The sequence below is a fragment of the Bos grunniens genome, chromosome 18 (genome assembly GCF_055505025.1).
Source record: "Bos grunniens cultivar Pamir isolate PY7600 chromosome 18, Bosgru_T2T1.0, whole genome shotgun sequence".
Taxonomy (NCBI): Eukaryota; Metazoa; Chordata; class Mammalia; order Artiodactyla; family Bovidae; genus Bos; species Bos grunniens.
This window is the reverse complement of record NC_141182.1, coordinates 2,722,926-2,740,925: the sequence shown is the minus strand read 5'-3', so window position 1 is coordinate 2,740,925 and position 18,000 is coordinate 2,722,926. Positions and strand designations below refer to the sequence as shown.

General features: G+C 59.6%; 3 protein-coding genes across 7 annotated transcripts in view; 1 reads left to right on the top strand and 2 right to left on the bottom strand.

Annotated features, from left to right (window-relative positions):
* Nucleotides 1-6,754, top strand: part of BCAR1 (BCAR1 scaffold protein, Cas family member) — a 33,915-nt gene extending 27,161 nt beyond the window's left edge. For 3 of the 4 annotated variants that reach the window (XM_086349910.1, XM_086349909.1, XM_086349912.1), the window contains exons 5-7: nucleotides 1,206-2,303; nucleotides 3,050-3,139; nucleotides 5,817-6,754. In XM_086349910.1, coding sequence (XP_086206036.1) covers nucleotides 1,206-2,303; nucleotides 3,050-3,139; nucleotides 5,817-6,329 — 1,701 coding nt within the window. In that variant the 3' untranslated portion in view covers nucleotides 6,330-6,754. Of the gene's footprint in view, nucleotides 1-1,205; nucleotides 2,377-3,049; nucleotides 3,140-5,816 lie in introns of all 4 variants that reach the window. The other variant, XR_015145244.1, reaches the window with a different exon arrangement.
* Nucleotides 6,755-7,640: 886 nt separating this feature from the next.
* LOC147352929 (chymotrypsinogen B-like) lies at nucleotides 7,641-11,794 on the bottom strand. Of its 2 annotated transcripts, XM_086349916.1 has the most exons (7): nucleotides 11,728-11,794; nucleotides 10,600-10,703; nucleotides 10,434-10,513; nucleotides 9,961-10,039; nucleotides 9,421-9,601; nucleotides 8,301-8,434; nucleotides 7,641-7,843 (listed from the first exon to the last, which is right to left on the bottom strand). In XM_086349916.1, exons 1-7 carry the CDS (start codon nucleotides 11,777-11,779, stop codon nucleotides 7,682-7,684), a joined length of 792 nt encoding a protein of 263 aa, XP_086206042.1. In that variant the 5' UTR covers nucleotides 11,780-11,794; the 3' UTR covers nucleotides 7,641-7,681. The 2 variants fall into 2 exon arrangements, with proteins under 2 accessions (XP_086206042.1, XP_086206041.1); XM_086349915.1 differs by lacking the exon at nucleotides 11,728-11,794 and having other exon boundaries at nucleotides 10,600-10,827.
* A 459-nt stretch (nucleotides 11,795-12,253) lies between these two features.
* LOC147352928 (chymotrypsinogen A) lies at nucleotides 12,254-17,305 on the bottom strand. The gene is made up of 7 exons (XM_086349913.1): nucleotides 15,503-17,305; nucleotides 14,635-14,738; nucleotides 14,436-14,515; nucleotides 13,815-13,893; nucleotides 13,296-13,476; nucleotides 13,085-13,218; nucleotides 12,254-12,485 (listed from the first exon to the last, which is right to left on the bottom strand). The coding sequence occupies exons 1-7, from the start codon at nucleotides 15,663-15,665 to the stop codon at nucleotides 12,324-12,326; spliced, it is 903 nt and encodes a 300-aa protein (XP_086206039.1). The 5' UTR covers nucleotides 15,666-17,305; the 3' UTR covers nucleotides 12,254-12,323.
* Nucleotides 17,306-18,000: the final 695 nt, after the last annotated feature.

Below are 18,000 nucleotides of genomic sequence, written 5' to 3'. Positions count from 1 at the left end.
GACCTGCAGAGCAGGGGTCTCCAGAGACCTGCCTCCAGGACCTCTGTGACGGGTGGAAACCAGGTGCCCCTCGGAGCCTCGGCTTCCTCATCAGGGAAAGGATCCCTCCCCTGCAGGGCATTCTCCAGGAGGTTCTTGAGAGGGTCACATGGGATAGCAGGGGGACCACAGAATGGACCATCCGAATCAGGATTCTTCTTAGAGTGGGAGGGGGAGGATGAATAATTAGAAGGGGCCTCGGGCGCAAACCAGGACTGTCCTGGACAAACCAGGGCGTCAGCACCCTGAGTACAGCATGCAGGTGGCTCAGCCACCTATTAATATCTGCCGTAAAGAACCTGCCTGCCAATACAGGAGATGTAAGAGGTGCAGGTTGGATCCCTGGGTCAGGAAGATCCCCTGGAGGACGGCATGGCAACCCACTCGAGTATCCTTGCCTGGAGAATCCCAGGGACAGAGGAGCCTGGAGGGCTACAATCCATGGGGTCACAAAGAGTCGGATACAACCGAGAGACTAAGAGTAGAGAAAGAGTAGAGAATACCCCCGTGGTGGTGGTGCTGATGGTGGGGGTGGTAATGGTGCAATAGCTGACCTCTCCCTGAGTGTTTGCAGTTATACAGAGAATTAAATCGTGTAGTTCTCACAATAAACCCGTGAGGGCGTTCTCTCATAGGCAAGCGGACAGGCACAGAGAGGTGCACCCAGCACCTGAGGTCACACAGCTAGTAAGTGGTGGGGCTGGGATTTTGAGCTCTGGTCTGGCCCCAGAGAATGCAATGGCACCCCACTCCAGTACTCTTGCCTGGAAAATCCCAGGGATGGAGGAGCCTGGTAGGCTGCAGTCCATGGGGTCGCTAAGAGTCGGATACGACTGAGCAACTTCACTTTCCCTTTTCACTTTCATGCATTGGAGAAGGAAATGGCAACCCACTCCAGTGTTCTTGCCTGGAGAATCCCAGGGACAGGGAAGCCTGGTGGGCTGCCATCTATGGGGTCACACAGAGTCGGACACAACTGAAGTGACTTAGCAGCAGCAGCTGGCCACAGAGTCGGGCTCTGAAGCGTAACCTGCAGGAAGAAGAATCTCGGTGTTCGAGCGCCGGGCTGTGTGTGCACAGATGCCTGGGTCCACCCGCACATCCGGGGGGGTGGTGGGGCATGGGGGCAGGTGGACGGGCAGCCGTGACCGCTTCTCGGCCCTCAGGTGTACGATGTCCCTCCCTCGGTGAGCAAGGACGTGCCTGACGGCCCCCTGCTGCGTGAGGAGACCTACGACGTGCCCCCCGCCTTCACCAAGGCCAAGCCCTTTGACCCGACCCGCCACCCACTGGTCCTGGCCGTGCCCCCTCCGGACTCCCCGCCGGCCGAGGACGTGTACGACGTGCCGCCCCCGGCCCCCGACCTCTACGACGTGCCCCCAGGCTTGCGACGGCCTGGCCCCGGTGCCCTCTACGACGTGCCCCGGGAGCGGCTCCTGCCCCCCGAGGTGGCCAGCAGTGGCACAGCGGATGCCGGCGTGTACTCGGTGCCCCCTGCGGCCGAGCGGGAGGCCCCGGCCGATGCCAAACGCCTGTCAGCCTCGAGCACCGGCAGCACCCGCAGCAGCCAGTCGGCCTCCTCCCTGGAGGCAGCGGTGCCGGGCCGTGAACCCCTGGAGCTGGAGGTGGCCGTGGAGGCCCTGGCCCGCCTGCAGCAGGGCGTGAGTGCCACCGTGGCCCACCTCTTGGACCTGGCAGGCAGCGTAGGTGGGTGCGGGGGCCGGCGTGGGCCCCCTGAGCCTCAGGAGCCTCCAGCTGTGGACCTGCGGGCCGCCGTGGCCGCCGTCCACGCAGCCGTCCACGAGCTGCTAGAGTTTGCCCGCAACGCGGTGGGCAACGCCACACACACCTCCGACCGCACGCTGCATGCCAAGCTGAGCCGGCAGCTGCAGAAGATGGAGGACGTGTACCAGACGCTGGTGGCCCATGGCCAGGCCCTCGACAGCAGCCGGGGAGGCCTGGGGGCCACCCCCGAAGACCTGGACCGCCTGGTGGCCTGCTCGCGGGCAGTGCCCGAGGACGCCAAGCAGCTGGCCTCCTTCCTGCACGGCAACGCCTCGCTGCTCTTCAGACGGACCAAGGCCTCTGTCCCAGGGCCGGAGGGGGGTGGCCCCCTGCACCCCAACCCCACTGACAAGGCCAGCAGCATCCAGTCCCGGCCCCTGCCCTCGCCCCCCAAGTTCACCTCCCAGGACTCTCCTGATGGGCAGTACGAGAACAGCGAGGGGGGCTGGATGGAGGACTATGACTACGTGCACCTGCAGGTGGGTGCGCCTGGGCCCTGGGGAGGGCCCCTGACCCCCACAGAAGGCTCTCATGGCCAAAGGTAGAGTCTTGGTGAGTCCCTGTGCCCTCCTCACTTTCCAGGCCAGCTGGGCCCCTGGAGGCCCACCCTCCCCCTGTCTCAGGCCCTTGGACCCATGTGGCCGCACCATCAGGGGTCCTGCAGTGCCCCCCCAGGGATGGCTGCCGATCACCTACAAGGGCAGGGCTTGTCTGGCGCCTGCGCCTTGTCCTGTTTGGGGAGGTGAATCCTGAAGAACAAGCAAAAGCAAAGATCCTAGCAGGAGAGGGGAAGCAGCGAGGTGACGGAAGGTGGGCCCAGCTGGGCCTTTGAGTGGAGGCCCGGGTGCCGGCCGAGTGGGCGTCCCAGGGACAGCGGTCAGGGGTGGGCGGGCAGACCCTGTACCCCAGGGGGCGGCCTGGACGTGATTCCCGCCGTGGGGGCGGGGCAGGGCGGCGGGGCCTGACCGCGTGGTGGGCGCCCGCCTGGTCCTCACCATGCGCCGGTGCGGCCGCGTGGCGGGTGCCGGCCTGAGGGCTGGGACTGAGGGAGGCCCGGGGCCCTGCTGCCTCACCCCGAGTCCCGCCCCGTCCGTGCCCCGAGCCCCGAGCCCCGAGCCCCGTCCTCACTCCGCACGTGGCCGCAGCGCCCCCGGTGGCCGCTGGCCTCTCTGCACCCCCTGGCCTGGGCGCTGTGGCTCAGCTCCATCCTGTCTCTCTCCTCCAGGGGAAGGAAGAGTTCGAGAAAACCCAGAAGGAGCTGCTGGAAAAGGGCAACATCATGCGGCAGGGGAAGGGCCAGCTGGAGCTGCAGCAGGTGAGGGCGCCCGGGCTCACAGCCTCCTGGCACCGTCGTCTTGAGAGTCTGTTTTGCGAGCTGAGCCTCCGGGGCTCCCCAGACCCTCCCCGCCCTGCGCTCCCGCATAACTGTCCCATGTGTCAGCAGGATTTGTGTAGGTTATTGTCAGTCATCGTGGCAGGTATCTTAGCACACGCAGAGAAGTGCGAAAGCAAAAAGAAGCCACTCACCCTCGGGGGCGGTCGCCAGGCTCTGGGGCTGGTTTCCATTCCTGCTCCGGCCTTGGAAGGGGCCTCCATCCGTGGCTGAGACGTGAGTGAAAACAGTTACATCTGCTTTCATCTCAGGACGTTTCCGTGGCATTAAATATTGACCATAAATTGTTTTTAAAGTCAGCCTACATCAGTTACAGTTGAATGTTTACTTTGTACACAGTTTTTTCTTATCGTGAAAAACACTGCTGTGTTTATCTGAGGACGTAGAATTTTCCTCATATTTTGGCTTGTTTCCATAGAATAGGAAAGGGATTTTTTTTTAAAGGGGGTTTTATTCTGATTATGAAGATTTTAAAAATTAAAATACAGTCTGGTAAAAAATCAACACAGAAAATATCACACAGAAAGTTTCCCTCATTTCCCATTCCTTGAGCATGGGGAAGGGTGGTCTAGGAGAGAGCCCACCAGATTCACCCTGAGACCGAGGACTTGGGGTGTGGTTTTCAAAGCCACGTTTCCCCAGCTGCAGAGTAGGGGACATAGTTATACCCATCTTGGGGTCAGTGTGAGAATTAAATGAGTAAACAATGTATAATGCTTAGGAGGTGCTGGGCACACAGAACATGTGCAGTCAAGGTATAGATGGTAATGACTGGCTGTGAATGGAATCTCCACTGACTTGACTTAGGAGATGGACATATGCTTTTTCTTCTCTGCCTTCTGCTGTCCTCTTGCAGCATTTATTTAACCAGACTCGTGTTGGTGGGCATTTAGTTGGTTCCCAGAGGTACTTTTGTAAACAAATCTGTGCTGACTACAAATCTCTTCACATACCTGGTCAGTCACTTAGATAAATTACTAGAAGCTGAAATAAAAGGAGCGTGTCTGAGAAACTAAAGAACTTGAGTTTCTAAGAGAGGGGCATAGGAACATAAAATGTGTTGAGCATTTGTTGTTCCATATCCACATCAGTGGAAACTCTGGAGACCCCACCACCACCAAATACCTACAGTGGAGGGTAGGCTGAATAAAGTGTGGCCATTCGGACAGTAGAATATGATGTAGCTGTTAAGAATCTGTCAAAGATTGAAAAGGACTCACTGGAGATAGAGCCGCAAAAAATGAGCATATTCTCACGCTGGACAAGAGAACCAAGTGAGTTTCACGGAGTAGACGGCTAAGGGAAAGTCAGGGTTTCAAGTGCCAGGAAGGGTCAGTGTCACACTGGTTTGCTAATTAAATAAAGCCTGAAACCTGAGTCTGTGCAGGGCTGGTCACAGCCACCCAGTCAGAACCAGCGTGGGGTGAGGACTTGTCAGTCCCCACCGCTAACACTCAGGCCAGAACTGCTGCTGGTGGGGATTTTCATCACATGGCTTATGTGTACTCACTAACAGGAAGTAAACGGCCCATTATTGTTGGGTGTTAAAGGTAGGTTATAGTATGTGTATATATTTAATATATATTGTAGGCTATATATATATATTTAATATATGTACATATAGTACACTGTATGTTCCCAGTGTTTATCTTTTCCTGCGGTTGTGGGCGGGGAGGGAGGGCCGTTTGTAGGATCTTAGTTTCCCGACCAGAGATCAAACCTGCACCACTGCAATGGAAGCAGTCTTAACCATGGGCCACCAGGGAGGTCCTCCAGTTTTCTAATTCAAGAGGGAAAGGGACTATTTGTGTTTAAAGGAAAACGCCTTTGTAGAATATTCACTAGTTATGGGTGGGAATTTTTTCTGAAATAGGCAAATACTATGACCTTTTGGTTTTTCCTTAACATTTTCATTGTGAGAGATTTAATACATGTATAAAATTGAAGAAAATAACCCCCCAGGTAAACTGGTTGGAGAAAAGGAGCCCCGGGCTTCCCCAGCCCCAGTCATTCTCAGGGCAGCGACTTGTCTGCCACATTGTTGTGAAGGCCTTACATTGTTTCATCTGCAAATACTTCAGTGTATAGTTCTAAAAGGATATTTCACCAGAGATTTAACAGATTTCAGGGTGCATGTTACTCTAGGTGATAAGTGTCTTTTCTGTTTAGTGTATTTGAATCTTCTCACATTGCATACATTAAGGAGAATTTTTTTTTTAACTTTTCATTTTGAAATACTTAGAGATCGATGGGAAGTTGTAAAGAAAGTGTCAAGTGTGTTCCCTTCTCCCAGTCCCCCAGGGATGGCATCTGAGGTGACTGGACAGCAGCATCCAAACCAGGAGACCGCCACCCCTCACCCTGCCCCGCTCAGCCGGCCCCCTCTCTAGCATTTCTGTCTTTTCAAAGATGTGGCACACATGGCCTGCCACCTCTTGAGATGAGTGGGAAGGCCGTCTGGAGAATGTCTGAGGGCAGGCTGGGCGGGTGGGGCCGGGGAGGCCAGTGTGGGACTCTGACCGGGGGCCCTCGCTCTCCCGCTGGGCTCTGTCCCTTTGCTCTGTGGCCTGCTTTTCACTCTGCTGTCCCTCTCCGCCAGCTGAAGCAGTTCGAGCGGCTGGAGCAAGAGGTGTCGCGGCCCATAGAGCACGACCTGGCCAGCTGGACGCCGGCTCAGGCTGCGATGCCGGGGCGGCCAGGCGGCCTAGGGCCTTCAGACCGGCAGCTGCTGCTCTTCTACCTGGAGCAGTGCGAGGCCAACCTGACCACACTGACCAACGCCGTGGACGCCTTCTTCACTGCCGTGGCCACCAACCAGCCACCCAAGATCTTCGTGGCACACAGCAAGTTCGTCATTCTCAGCGCGCACAAGCTGGTGTTCATCGGGGACACGCTGTCACGGCAGGCCCAGGCGGCCGACGTGCGCAGCCAGGTGACCCACTACAGCAACCTGCTGTGTGAGCTGCTGCGCGGCATCGTGGCCACCACCAAAGCTGCTGCCCTGCAGTACCCGTCACCCGCCGCCGCCCAGGACATGGTGGACCGGGTCAAGGAGCTGGGCCACAGCACCCAGCAGTTCCGCCGCGTCCTGGGCCAGCTGGCCGCTGCCTGAGTGCTGCCCACGGAGGGGCAAGGGCAGGAGGGCAGGGTGGCATGGTCCGGAGAGCCGCCGCGCTGCGCAGGGCCAGGCGCCCAGACTGCGCAGGGCAGCGTGTGTATTTATGACGGGCCAGGAGGTGGGGCGGGCCTCCTGGCGGAGCCCCAGCAGAGCCGAGGCCATGAGGGCTAGTGGTCTCTACTAAGCGCACTGTGGGCCCAGGGGGGCCAGGCTGGGGTCCACAGGCCTCACCACCCACACGGCCTCAGGGTACCCCTTGGGCTGACCAGTGAGGGGGCCATGTCCCCCCGAGAGGGCAAGCGTGGCTGGGGGTATGTTCTCTGCACCAGGAGAAAACCCTAAGAAACTATTTTTCATTATTGATTTTCCAATCATTTGACTAATAGTCTACATTTAAATAAAATTTAAAATGAAAAGCACCCTCCTGAGGTATGAGAGGCAAGAAGGCCAGGTGGGAAGGCGGGTGTGCCACAGGTGGGCTGCCGGGTTGAGGGGTTTCCGGGGGTTTCAGGCTGAAGCTGTGAGAAGGGCGAAGAGAAAGTAGGTCTCTTCAAAAGCAAACAAACGCCTGGGGGAGCAGGGCTGGGCCTGGAGAGGAGGCGGGGAGCCCGGGCTGCTGGAAGGAGGCTGAAGAGCAGCGTCCGGCAGAGCCCTGCGGCCAGAAAGGCTCAGTGCGCGTGTGGCCAAGGGCACAGCCAGCGCCAAGGTCTGATGGAAATCCACCCTGGTCCCCAGCAGTAGCCGAGGGGAAGGCGGGTACAGGGGTGGGAGCCGCTCCAGGAGCCAGTGAGCCTTGCTGGGGCCCCCACATCTAAAGGCAGAGGGCACCCCTGGGGGACACGGGACTCCATGCAGAGAAACCCTCTTTCGCAGCCCTTGTCCAGAACTTAGCCCTTAGGAGCTCTTAATTTCAGCTTGTGGAACTTCTCCAGAAGTGTTCCATCTGAATTACACTGAGACTTGACTTCCAAGTTGGGAGGTAGGGGACCGGTGCGTGCTAAGTCGCTTCAGTCATGTCTGACTCTTTGTGGACTGTAGCCCACCAGGCTCCTCTGTCCATGGGATTCTCCAGGCAAGAATACTGGAGTGGGTTGTTGTGCCCTCCTCCCGGGAGGGGACCAGCTGTCACCATGGTGCATGTGAATCTGGGCCTCACTCCTCATCTCCATGAAGAAGGGCATAGGGCTGGGCGATATGCCAGCCCTCTCAGCTCTGAACTCCAGAGGGTCCTCAGGAAAGGCGGCCACCCTCCCACCCTTCATCCAGCCCGGTGAACACGCAGAGGTGAAGATGCAAGCAGTTTTATTTGGGTTTTACACAGATGGGAGCTGGGGTGGGGCAGAGGCTCAGTTGGCCTCCAGAACTTCAAGAATCCAGGGAATGAACTTGGTGACCCGAGCATACACGCCAGGTAAGAATGGGCTACACCGGCTGCTGCCCCAGGACACGATGCCCGCCAGGGTCCAGGCCCCGTCCTTCTGGCAGACCAGGGGGCCACCTGAGTCGCCCTGTAGGAGGAGACAGGACTTGTGTCCAAGCCAGAAAGAAGGTGCCAGGGCCCCGCTGTGCCTAGACCTGGCCGAGTCCAAGGGGTGCAGACCAAGGGCAAGTAGGGGCCCAGAGATTGTGCACAGACACTCAGACCTGCTCAGATGGCAGCCCCTGCTCTGCCCCCTACTCCTGGGTGGCCTGGGGCGGGGGCTGATCCTCTCAGCCTCCCCATCACCTGTAAAATGGATGGAAATGTCCATCTTGTGCAGTTGCTATGAAATTAAATTCCTCTGGAAGCACCATACCACACCTGGTCAGAACCAGCTCTCACCAGGGGCCTCTGATAGTGCTGGTCCACGCCTTCACTGGGGCACTGGGCAGGGCAGGAGGGTAAGGAGGTCGTGGCAGAGGGGACAGCCCTCCTGGCCTGACCAGGGGGGAACCTGTGAGGGCGGGCAGGGTAGCAAGCAGTACCATGCAGGAGGAGATGCCGCTGGCCCCTGCACAGATCATCACGTCGGTGATCTTGCTGCCCCAGAACTCTCTGCAGTCGGCATTAGACAGAATGGGCAGGGTGGCCTGCTGCAGCTTGTCAGGGGTATCAAAGGCTAGAAGGACAGAGGGCGTGGGGTCAGGGCCCAGGGAGAGGAGACCAGCGCCCACCGGAACCCTGCCTTCCCGCGGCGTGGTCCTCCTCCGTCACAACGGTCGTGAGTGCTGAGTGCCACCTTCCAAGAGTCTGGGAGGTGGTTCCTCTCCAGTTCCACACCAGGCAGTGCATCTGCACTCCCAGCACAGTTGGTCAGGCAAGTCCTGCCTGCCGGGCCCCTGCGCCACAGGCCCACCGAGCCCTGCGTGTGGGCGGAGGGGCCGTCCCTCCTCCCCGGTCCTCTGCCTGGGGATGCTGGGGGGACCCACGAGGGAGCACCTCCCCGTTCTGCCCTTTCTTGGCTGCTCGCGTCCTGTTAAAGGACCAGCTGGTAGGCTGTGGTTGTGGAGGAACTCACGACTCAGCCTGAGGAGGCTGGAGTCGGGGAGGGAGGGGAGACCTGGGCGCTCGGGCCTGAAAGAGGCCTGGACTGTGGGCTCCCAGCGCAGACTTCAGGGGTGCTGGCCACACCCACCCTTCTCACTCTACCTCCCTGCAGATTAGGGGGGGTGACATTTAGGTGCTGGAACTTAGGTGTTTCTTCGGAAACTGTTCAGGTATATATATTGTTAAAGTTCGTTTTTATTTTTGCTTGATAGGTTTTTAATTAAGAGGGTTAAGTGAACTTCCCTGGTGGGTCAGACGGTAAAGCGTCTGCCTACAATGCGGGAGACCTGGGTTCAATCCCTGGGTCGGGAAGATCATCTCGAGAAGGAAATGGTTACCCACTCCAGTACTCTTGCCTGGAAAATCCCATGGACAGAGGAGCCTGGTGGGCTACAGTCGATGGGGTCGCAAAGAGTCGGAGACGACTGAGCGACTTCACTCTAGCTTTCTTTAAGTAAAGAAACGGAAGGTTGATTGTTGTGATTTACGATTGTGCTCAGGACTTAGCTGGAAGCACAGAAGGAGTCTGGGCCCTGAGCGGTCCTCGCGGACACTCACCGTTGTACCGGGTCTTGCCCCAGCCGGTGACGGTGCACAGGGAGCCCGTGGGGAAGCTGGTGTCGGCGCTGGGCAGGCAGACGGGGGCCACGGCTGCGGAGAGGCGGGCGGGCGCCGCCAGCTTCAGCAGGGCCACGTCGTTGCGCACGGCGCGCAGGTCCCACTGCGGGTGTTCGAAGACCTGCGCGGGACGGCGGGGGCTGGGCAGGCCACGGGGGCGGGGGCAAGGGGAGCGCAGGCGTGCAGTTGGGAGGTGGGGGTGCAAAGGGTGTTGAGGGAACACAGATGGGGCCTAACAGACCAAATGGGGAGAGTGGCATGTGACATAGTTTGCATTTTCCTACAATGAGCAAAACAGCCTTGAGTGTTTGCAAAGGAGCTGTGTTTGGGAAGGAGAAGAACAGAAAGTCGGTCTAGAGAGGTGCTGGCGGGGTGAAGCGGAGCCGCTGGTCAGGGTCCTCAGTCCACGACCCCCCCAAGCCCCCGCCCCCCTCCCCGCCCCAGCACTCCCCCGCTACACCACCCACCCACAGTGAGTACCTCGGCGACCCTCAGCACCTGGCCGGCCTCCTCCTCGGAGCCCTGGTCGGACACCCCGGCCACCACGAGGTGACCCTTCCTAGAAAGGAAGCCACAGTTGGAGCACAGGCTCACAGCTGCCCCCGCAGAGGCCTGGGCACTGTGCCAGGCAGGCGAGCCCACCCGGGCTGCCCAGTCGTGCGGGGACCCCGGGGCACCCCTGTTCTCCCTGGGCCTCAGTTTCTCCGTCTGTACTGTGAAAGCGGAAGCCCAGACCCGCTGTCCTGGACCAACGTGGGGTCTGGAGGCCGGGGTGCTGGCGGGGGTTGGGGGGTGGGGGGGCTTTTCCTGGAGACTGTTCTGCCTGCAGGTGGGGAACAAGAGCAGCCGCCCCCAGCCCCTTGCTCCCCGAGCAGCCCCGTGCCCACTCCCCGAGCCTACTTGGGGCTGGGAGGTAAAGGTGGTCCCTTTGAGCAGGTGAAGTAGGGCCTCACCTGACCCCACAGTGGGCAGCGGTGACCACCCAGTCCTCACTGATGAGGGAGCCCCCGCAGAAGTGGAAGCCGGAGCTGGTCTGGGGAGGGGGTGGGAGAGAGTCAGCCTTGCCTCTCCCACCTCAGCCCCCTCTGTCTAACCTGCCCCTCCTCAGCCCCCCCTCACCTGCAGGGACACCTGCCAGGGCCAGGAGCCGGGCACAGCGTCCTCCCCATTGACAATCCTGGAGAGGCCACTCAGCACAGGGTCGATGGCGGGGACCCCGCAACCTGAGGGGCAGAGACAGGGCGGCTGGTCTATAGATGGTGCCTCAAGAGGGATCAGGGTGCATTCGCAGCTCTTCCAGGCCTCCGCGGCATCCTGGCACCCAGAGTTTTGTCTGCTGCAAGACATTTAGCCCCCTCCCGGCTAGCTGACAACTGCCCTTAGGCGCTCTTGTGGACAGTCCCTGAAGTGGAGGGTCTCTGCAGTTGGGGCCCAGGCTCCCCAGCCTGCTGTGTGCTCTGAGGGGAGTGTCCATCCCCTCTGAGCCCAGGATCCTTTCCCAGAGGCTGGGATGTCCTGTGTGAGTCCTGGGTGCTCTCATGGCCTCTGAGTCTTCAGGGGGAGCAGCTTTGGGTGAGGGTATTTGTGAGGGTATTTCCTTGTACTTCGGCCACCTGATGGCAAAGAACTGACTCATTGGAAAAGACCCTGATGCTGGGAAAGATTGAAGGTGGGAGGAGAAGGAGGTGGCAGGGGATGAGATGGTTGGATGGCATCACCGACTCAATGGACATGAGTTTGAGCAAATTCTGAGAGATGGTGAAGGACAGGGAAGCCTGGTGTGCTGCAGTCCATGGGGTAGCAAAGAGTCAAACACGACTTAGCAACTGAACAAGTACCATAGGTGGGGTGGCACCAACCCAGGAGTGTGTCCAAACCCAGAGGGTGGGCAGACTGGGCAAGATGGATGGACCTGGGGAACATTCCTGAGGCAGAATTCACATGGCTTGGTGGCATGTTTGGAGGGTAGAGGAGTCCCCACCCCAAGGCTTCTGAGCGAATGGAGGAGACCAGATCAGAAGTCCAAGGGACCTCCAGGTGGCGGGGGGGCCCAGGCCCAGCAGAGGAGTGGGGAGCCAGGCGTAGGTGCCCAAGGAGGGTCAGAGGGGCACCCAGAGGGACGGGCGGCAGGGGTGGTTCAAGGTATGAGGACTTGGACCCTCCCGTCCCCTGCTTCTGGGGCTGAGGGCCAGGGCGGGGGTGAGGCTTGACCTGGGGCTGCCAGGCCTGCCTGAGCCCTGCACTTACCGAAGCTGCTGCCAAAGAGGAAGAAGCCAAGGACAACCCAGAGAAGGGCCATGGTGTATGGCTCAGCAGGGGAATTGGGGTCTGCCCAAGGGACCCCCAATATATTGCCCCAGCCCACCAATCGCAACCTGCCTCGCCATCCCCTCCTTATCAGAAGACCTTGGGCTGAGAAGCACCTGACTGCAGCGTGGGCTTGGGAAAGAGACAGCCCTTGGGGCCACTCCTGGGAAGGTTTCCTGGAGTCACAAGTGTGTGGGGCCAGCACCGGACTCCACCCCCAGGTGCCCCCTCCTCAGGGCAGGCCTTGAGCACAAGGAGCCAAGGGTCGATGGTGAGGACCCCGTAGTGGGAGGCGGGAGGCCAAGGTCCCCCCTCATCTGTGTGTGTCCCTTCTGGCCACTCGGGGGAGGCAGACTAACAAGGGGCCCTCCTGGACACCCCCTGCCACCTGGTTCAGTGAAGGTCCAAGTTCAGGAGAAGAATGAACTCCCAGAAACCCCAGCACAGGACACAGACACTGTCAACATGTCTTCCACCGGTTTATTGAGGCTGTGTAGGAGCAAGGTTGGCAGGGAGGCTAGTGCGAGGCTGGGGGCTCAGTTGGCGGCCAGGGTCTGTTGCACCCAGTTGACGAGAGCAGTGACGCGGGCGTACACGCCAGGGGTGGATGTGGAGCACGTGCTGCTGCCCCAGGACACGATGCCCACCAGGGTCCAGGCTCCATTCTTCTTGCAGACCAGGGGGCCGCCAGAGTCGCCCTGCAGGACAGGGAGTGGGGGGCTTGGAGCTGGCAGCCCAGAGACTCATGAATGTTGTTCCCAGCACCCAGTCCCAGGCCGGACAGCCAGTGGAAGCTCAGCACATGCATATTAGAAGGATTGTGAAAGAAACTTCAGCAGCTCCTGTGGTTTGTGCCCCTGGAAGTCTGGGTCACCCCCTGGGGTCCTATAACAGGCTCAATAGAGCAGGTTTGATTGACAGGAGGAAAGTACAGGTGGTCCTGCCCACGGGGCCACAGGGAGAGAGGAAGGTCTGCCAGGCCCCTTCGGGAGCCTTTAGGGCCGCCATGCTCTGCTGCCCAGGCTGTGCACTGCACAGGTCAGGAGGTGCCACTGCTCAGATGCAGATATCAAGGGCATCTTGTAACATGGCAGCTCTGAGGACAGAGGCCCCTGCTCTAGTACCCCTCTGCTGAGGTCACTGGGGGTTCTCCAGGAGCTCTGTCTTCCCAACTACTCTGGCAGGGATGCTCCAGAAGAGAATGGCAGGCCCTGAAAGAGGGCTGCCTACGGCTTCCATTTCCTCCGTCTTTACCCAAGCCCTTGGCCTGAACCCCACCGAGGCTGGGAGGCCCTACCATGCAAGAGGAGACACCGCTGGCGCCCGCACAGATCATGGCATCTTTGATCTTAGTGCCCCAGTATTTCTTGCAGTTGGTGTTGGACAGGAGGGGCAGGGACGCCTGCTGCAGCCGGTCAGGGGTGTTGGCATCTGGAAGGGCAGGGTGGGTAGTCAGCGACCGTGCTCCCCACCTCCCCGCCAGCCCACCGTGGTCACCCCTCACTCACTGGTGTATCGGGTCAGGCCCCAGCCTGTGGTGACGCACGTCGTCCCGGCAGCGAAGTTGTCGCTGGCGCTGGGCAGGCACACGGCAGACACAGTCTGGGAGAAGCTTGCAGCCGTGGACAGCTTCAGCAGGGTGATGTCATTGTTGATGGTTAACGAGTTGTAGTTGGAGTTCTTGAAAACCTGTGTGGGGGGGCGGGGCGGGGGGAGACAAATAGCCGCCATTGGGGTCTGGGGAGAAGGCGTTGGGAGACCCCTCGTGGCATCAGCGCCCCTCCCTGGACGACAGCCTGCTCCATTCGGCAGCTCCTCCTGTGACCCCAGGAACCCCAGCCCAGGCTCAAGGTGCAGACCTTCCCTTCCTGAAGTCTCGCACACCTGGCCTTCTGCTTTGCTCCATCATGATGGGGTATCAGGGTAACCAGGGGAGCTGGAGTGTCTGGGACTTAGTGTGGGCGGCCACTCCCGAGGGACCACCCTACCTGGGGTCACACCTGGACGACCCGGGGGGGCCACCATACCTTGGCAATCTTCAGCTTCTGGATGTTCTCAGAGCTTGAGCCTTGGTCAAACTCCCCAGCCACTACCACATCAGAGGTTCTGCAGAGAGCCAGAGAAAAAGAGAGGTTCCCGCTGGAGGCGGGTAGGTGGGGCACGGAGTGCGCGTGTGCATTGGGGCACACGTGTGTGGGCGTCTGCGTGTCTTTGTGCGTGTGCTCACAGGGGTGTGGTGTGGGTCGGAGCTTGAAGCTCGGAATCTCCACTGTGCAGTCTCGCTTGCCGAGTGTTTTCCCTGCGACCCCAGGAGACCAGCAGGACCTGGATTTGCTGCACATCTCAAAATTAGAACCTGGGAGGCGGGCGCCTGGACGTGGAAGCCACAGCTCAGGCTGCCGAGCATGCAGAGCAGCCTCGGGGCAGGCAGGTGAGAACCTCGGGGTTGGGGCTCGAAGCCTACTGGTGGTCCAGCTTGGCTAGGGGCAGCCTGTCCTCCGCTCCAGGGGAGACCCTCGCCTGGGAGAGAAGGAGACCCCGGGGGAAAAGAAACAAACAAAAAGAAATTGGGAAATGGCATTAAAGGGCAAGATCTCAGTGCTGGAAAAACCACCCCAAAGGGTTTCCTGGGGACCCTGGGCCCTCACGTGACACCGCAGTGGGCGGCGGTGACCACCCAGTTTTTGTTGATGAGGGAGCCCCCGCAGAAGTGGAAGCCGGTCTTGTCCTGGAGGAAGACGGGGAGGGTCAGCGCTTGCTGGACACCAGCAGCACTGACCTGGGCAGCGCCCCCCTGCCCAGCAGACCCCCCAGTGCCTCTCCCTTCACGCACAGAACCCCGCTCACCTGCAGGGACACCTGCCAGGGCCAGGAGCCAGGGACAGCTTCTTCCCCGTTGACAATCCTGGAGAGGCCGCTTAGCACAGGTTGGATGGCGGGGACCCCGCAGCCTGAGGAGGGAGGATGGGGTGAGGAGTGGAGGCCAAGGTCTTACCCAGGACCCATGGCTCCAGGAATACCCCAGGGACAGCACAGGCCGATGTGAGTCTCAGGCCCAGCAGACCGAGTGCAACGTGGTGGCAGCGCCAGAGCATGGGCTAAGAGGCTGGGCTCTGTGGGTTTGAACCCAGCCCTATCACACCACCCACTTACTCACTCCGAGTCTGTTTTCCCATCAGCAAAATGGGGATCTTACAGTTGGCAACCTCACAGAGTTGGTATATAATAAAGCTGAAAGATGTTTTGACTACTAAGGCAAAGCAGGAACTTTCTCTGTTCCTGACACACAAGTTTAAAAGTTTAAAAGGGCTGGTTCAGGGCCTGAAAGAGCTGACGAGGGCCAAGCCACACCCACCCACTTGCTCATCATCTGAGCCTGCTTGGGAGCCACTAACTCTTCACAGAACTTTCTGGCCCTCTGGAACCGCTACCCCTCCTTGAACAGGGTCCACCCTCCTCACACATAGGAAGGTCCACCTCCACCCTGGGGACTTCACACTGGATGGTGTGGTCCAGTCTTCCCAGCATTCTAGAGATGTGAGGCTCAGAGAGGGAGAAAGACCCGCTCAGGCTCACACCAACCATGCATGGCTGAACTGGGAGCAGGGACCCTGCTGCCCTTTGCTGATCTGGGGGTTGGTGGAGCCAGCACCCCTTCCAACAGTGGGTGGAAGGGGAGACAGCCTTTCTGGCCTCTGCCTGCCCAGGTACTTACCAAAGGCTGTGCCCAGGAGGGCGCAGTAGGAGAGAAGCCAGAGGAAGTTCATGGTGCTGCCTTCAGAGAGGTGTGGGGTGCCTGCTGCAGGGCTCCCTATTATATCCCTGTGCACCAGGCTGTTATCTGAAGACCTTGATGTGATAATCCCTTTCCTGGGCATGTGCCCCACTGGATAGGATGTGCCAGAGCAAGGCTGGCATCAGGGCCTGGGATGGCAGCAGCTGTAACCATGGCTGAGTTTGGGCCAGTGAGAACAGTAAAGGTGGGGCTGAACAAGGTGGCCCTTGACCAGCTAAGGGGAAAGGACAGTCAGGTTTCCTCCTCCAGGCCCTGCTTCTGGAGGGGCCCTTTGAGCAGCAGCCAGGTCTGGGCAGGATTTGAGCCCCAGTTCAGTCTCTCATAGTCTGGAGGACCTTGGACAAGTAACTGAGTTGGTCTGCAGTTGTTCAGTACCCCATGGGCAGTGTGGTCAAGTAGGAGGAGGGGCAGGGGCCGTGACATGGTGAGGGCATGGGTGACCAGTGGGCTGAGGATGCTCCCCTGGTCTCAGGATGGCCAAGAAGGCTCACTGAAGGCTCAGTTCAGTGTCAGCCCAGTCACGTTCAGAGCCCCCACCAGGCATCTTGCCCTTAGAATTGAGCACATGGCATCCAAAGACAGGACTGGGCTCAGGGCCAGCCAGGGGGCCCCTGCTGTTGTCCCTGCAAGAGCTGGTGGAGGCTGTACCAGGTGGAAAAGCAGGAGGCAAGGAGGCCTGTTTCGGGTGGGCAGCAGGACCCTTTCCCAGCAATTGGGAAATTTGAAGGTGAGGCCATCAGGCACAGGGCAAGCACCCCAAAACACATGAGTAAAACGGTATCTCATGACTATTTTTCATTTCCATTGCACTGATGACTGTAGTGTGGTGGTTCACAAGTTTTGGCACAAAACAGCTGTGGGGGCCTTGGGCAAGTTACTTAGCCTCTCTTATCCCTTTTGTAAGTATTAATATGTAAAATGGGGCTGCTTAGAGTACAGGTCCTACTTCATGAAAGGCCTGGCCCATCTTCAGCAGTGCTGGGGCCAGACCTAACCTAATGCACGTTGGTCAGCCCTGGTATTTTTCCTTGTTGACTTGCCAGTGGGGCTCTTCATGCTTTCTAAAGGACTGCCAGTGACAGGAAGGGACAGCCACAATGCATTAGGTGGGAAAGCAGGGCATGAAACAGAATGCAGAGTGTGGGCCCCATGCATATGAAATTCACCACCTGTTCAAGTTCATCCATCTTATCAACCAGAGCTTATCAGGCTGCCGCCCGAACAGAACAAACAAAAGAAAGAAACACAAAGTCCTGCCTTACGAGCCTTCGTGGGAAAGGAGTGGAGAGTTTATGGAACAGTTTGAACACACAGTAAAATATACATTACCACCAGCCAAGGAGTTATCATAATCACTGTTGTTGTTATTATTACTAATACCAAGGCAGGACGGCCCCACTCCGAGGGAGACATTAAGCTGTGATCTACCGTCTGCTAGCTCTCTGGCTGGGGCCGATGTCGAGGCACAGGGAGCAGGAAGGCACAGGCCTGGTGGAGCGAGCCTGGATGGCAGCAAGCGCCGGGAGTGCGCGAGGCAGGGGGAGAGAGAGGCCAGGGGCCGCTGGAGGGGACCCTGGTGAAGCACAGATGCGAGAAGGCAGCCGCTGAGCCTGAGTGGGCTGGGGCGCTGCCGGTGGGAGAGCACGACCGGGGCCGACCCGTGGCGGTGGCCTTGGGAACCGACAACCGGCCAGTGCCCTGCGGGCGCCGCGCCCCCTGCACGCGGACCCCTCTGGGGGCGTGGCTAAGGCTAGCCGGGGCGGAGTTAAGGCTGGACCCCCCCCTTGGGGCGTGGCTAAGGCTGGCCGGAGCCGGGCAAGCGGTGCCCTCCCGCTCGCGCCCCTGAGACTGCGCGGTCTGCCCGCCCCCTCCCAGAGAAAGGACCCCTGAGGGCTGAGTGTTTCTCCACAACTCCGACTTCTCATCTCTGAACCTTTCCCCTTCGCGTGAAACAGCCGCCGCCCTCCCGGCCCCGGCCCCGGCCCCAGCGGTGGGCGCCTCCTCACAGGTCGGAGGCTGGGGTCTTTGGACCCCGAGGTTGTCTGGCCAACCCAGTGTACAGTGAAGAGCCTTTTCCTGTGTTCCCTTTGCCGCAAATACTTGTCTGGCCCGTCCCCGTGTCTGAAACCTTGCGTAGACTCCCAGAGCCCAGACAAACGCCCAGGGGCCGCGAGCGGTCTTCCTGTCAGAAAGCCTTCACTCTGCACCTGTTCGCTCGTTGCCGGTGTGTGGCGTCTAGAATGTTCAGGGGGCCGTGCGGGAGCCAGCCCGCGGACAGGTGTGCCTCAGGGACCGTCCCTCAGGAGAGGAGACGGGGCCCGCCCGGGAGCCCGGGTCAGCGGGCGGGAGCCCGGCCGCCTCCTGGGGTTTGGCCCCGCGCGGGGTCGTGTCAGGGCTCGGCCCGCGCCTCTGGAACT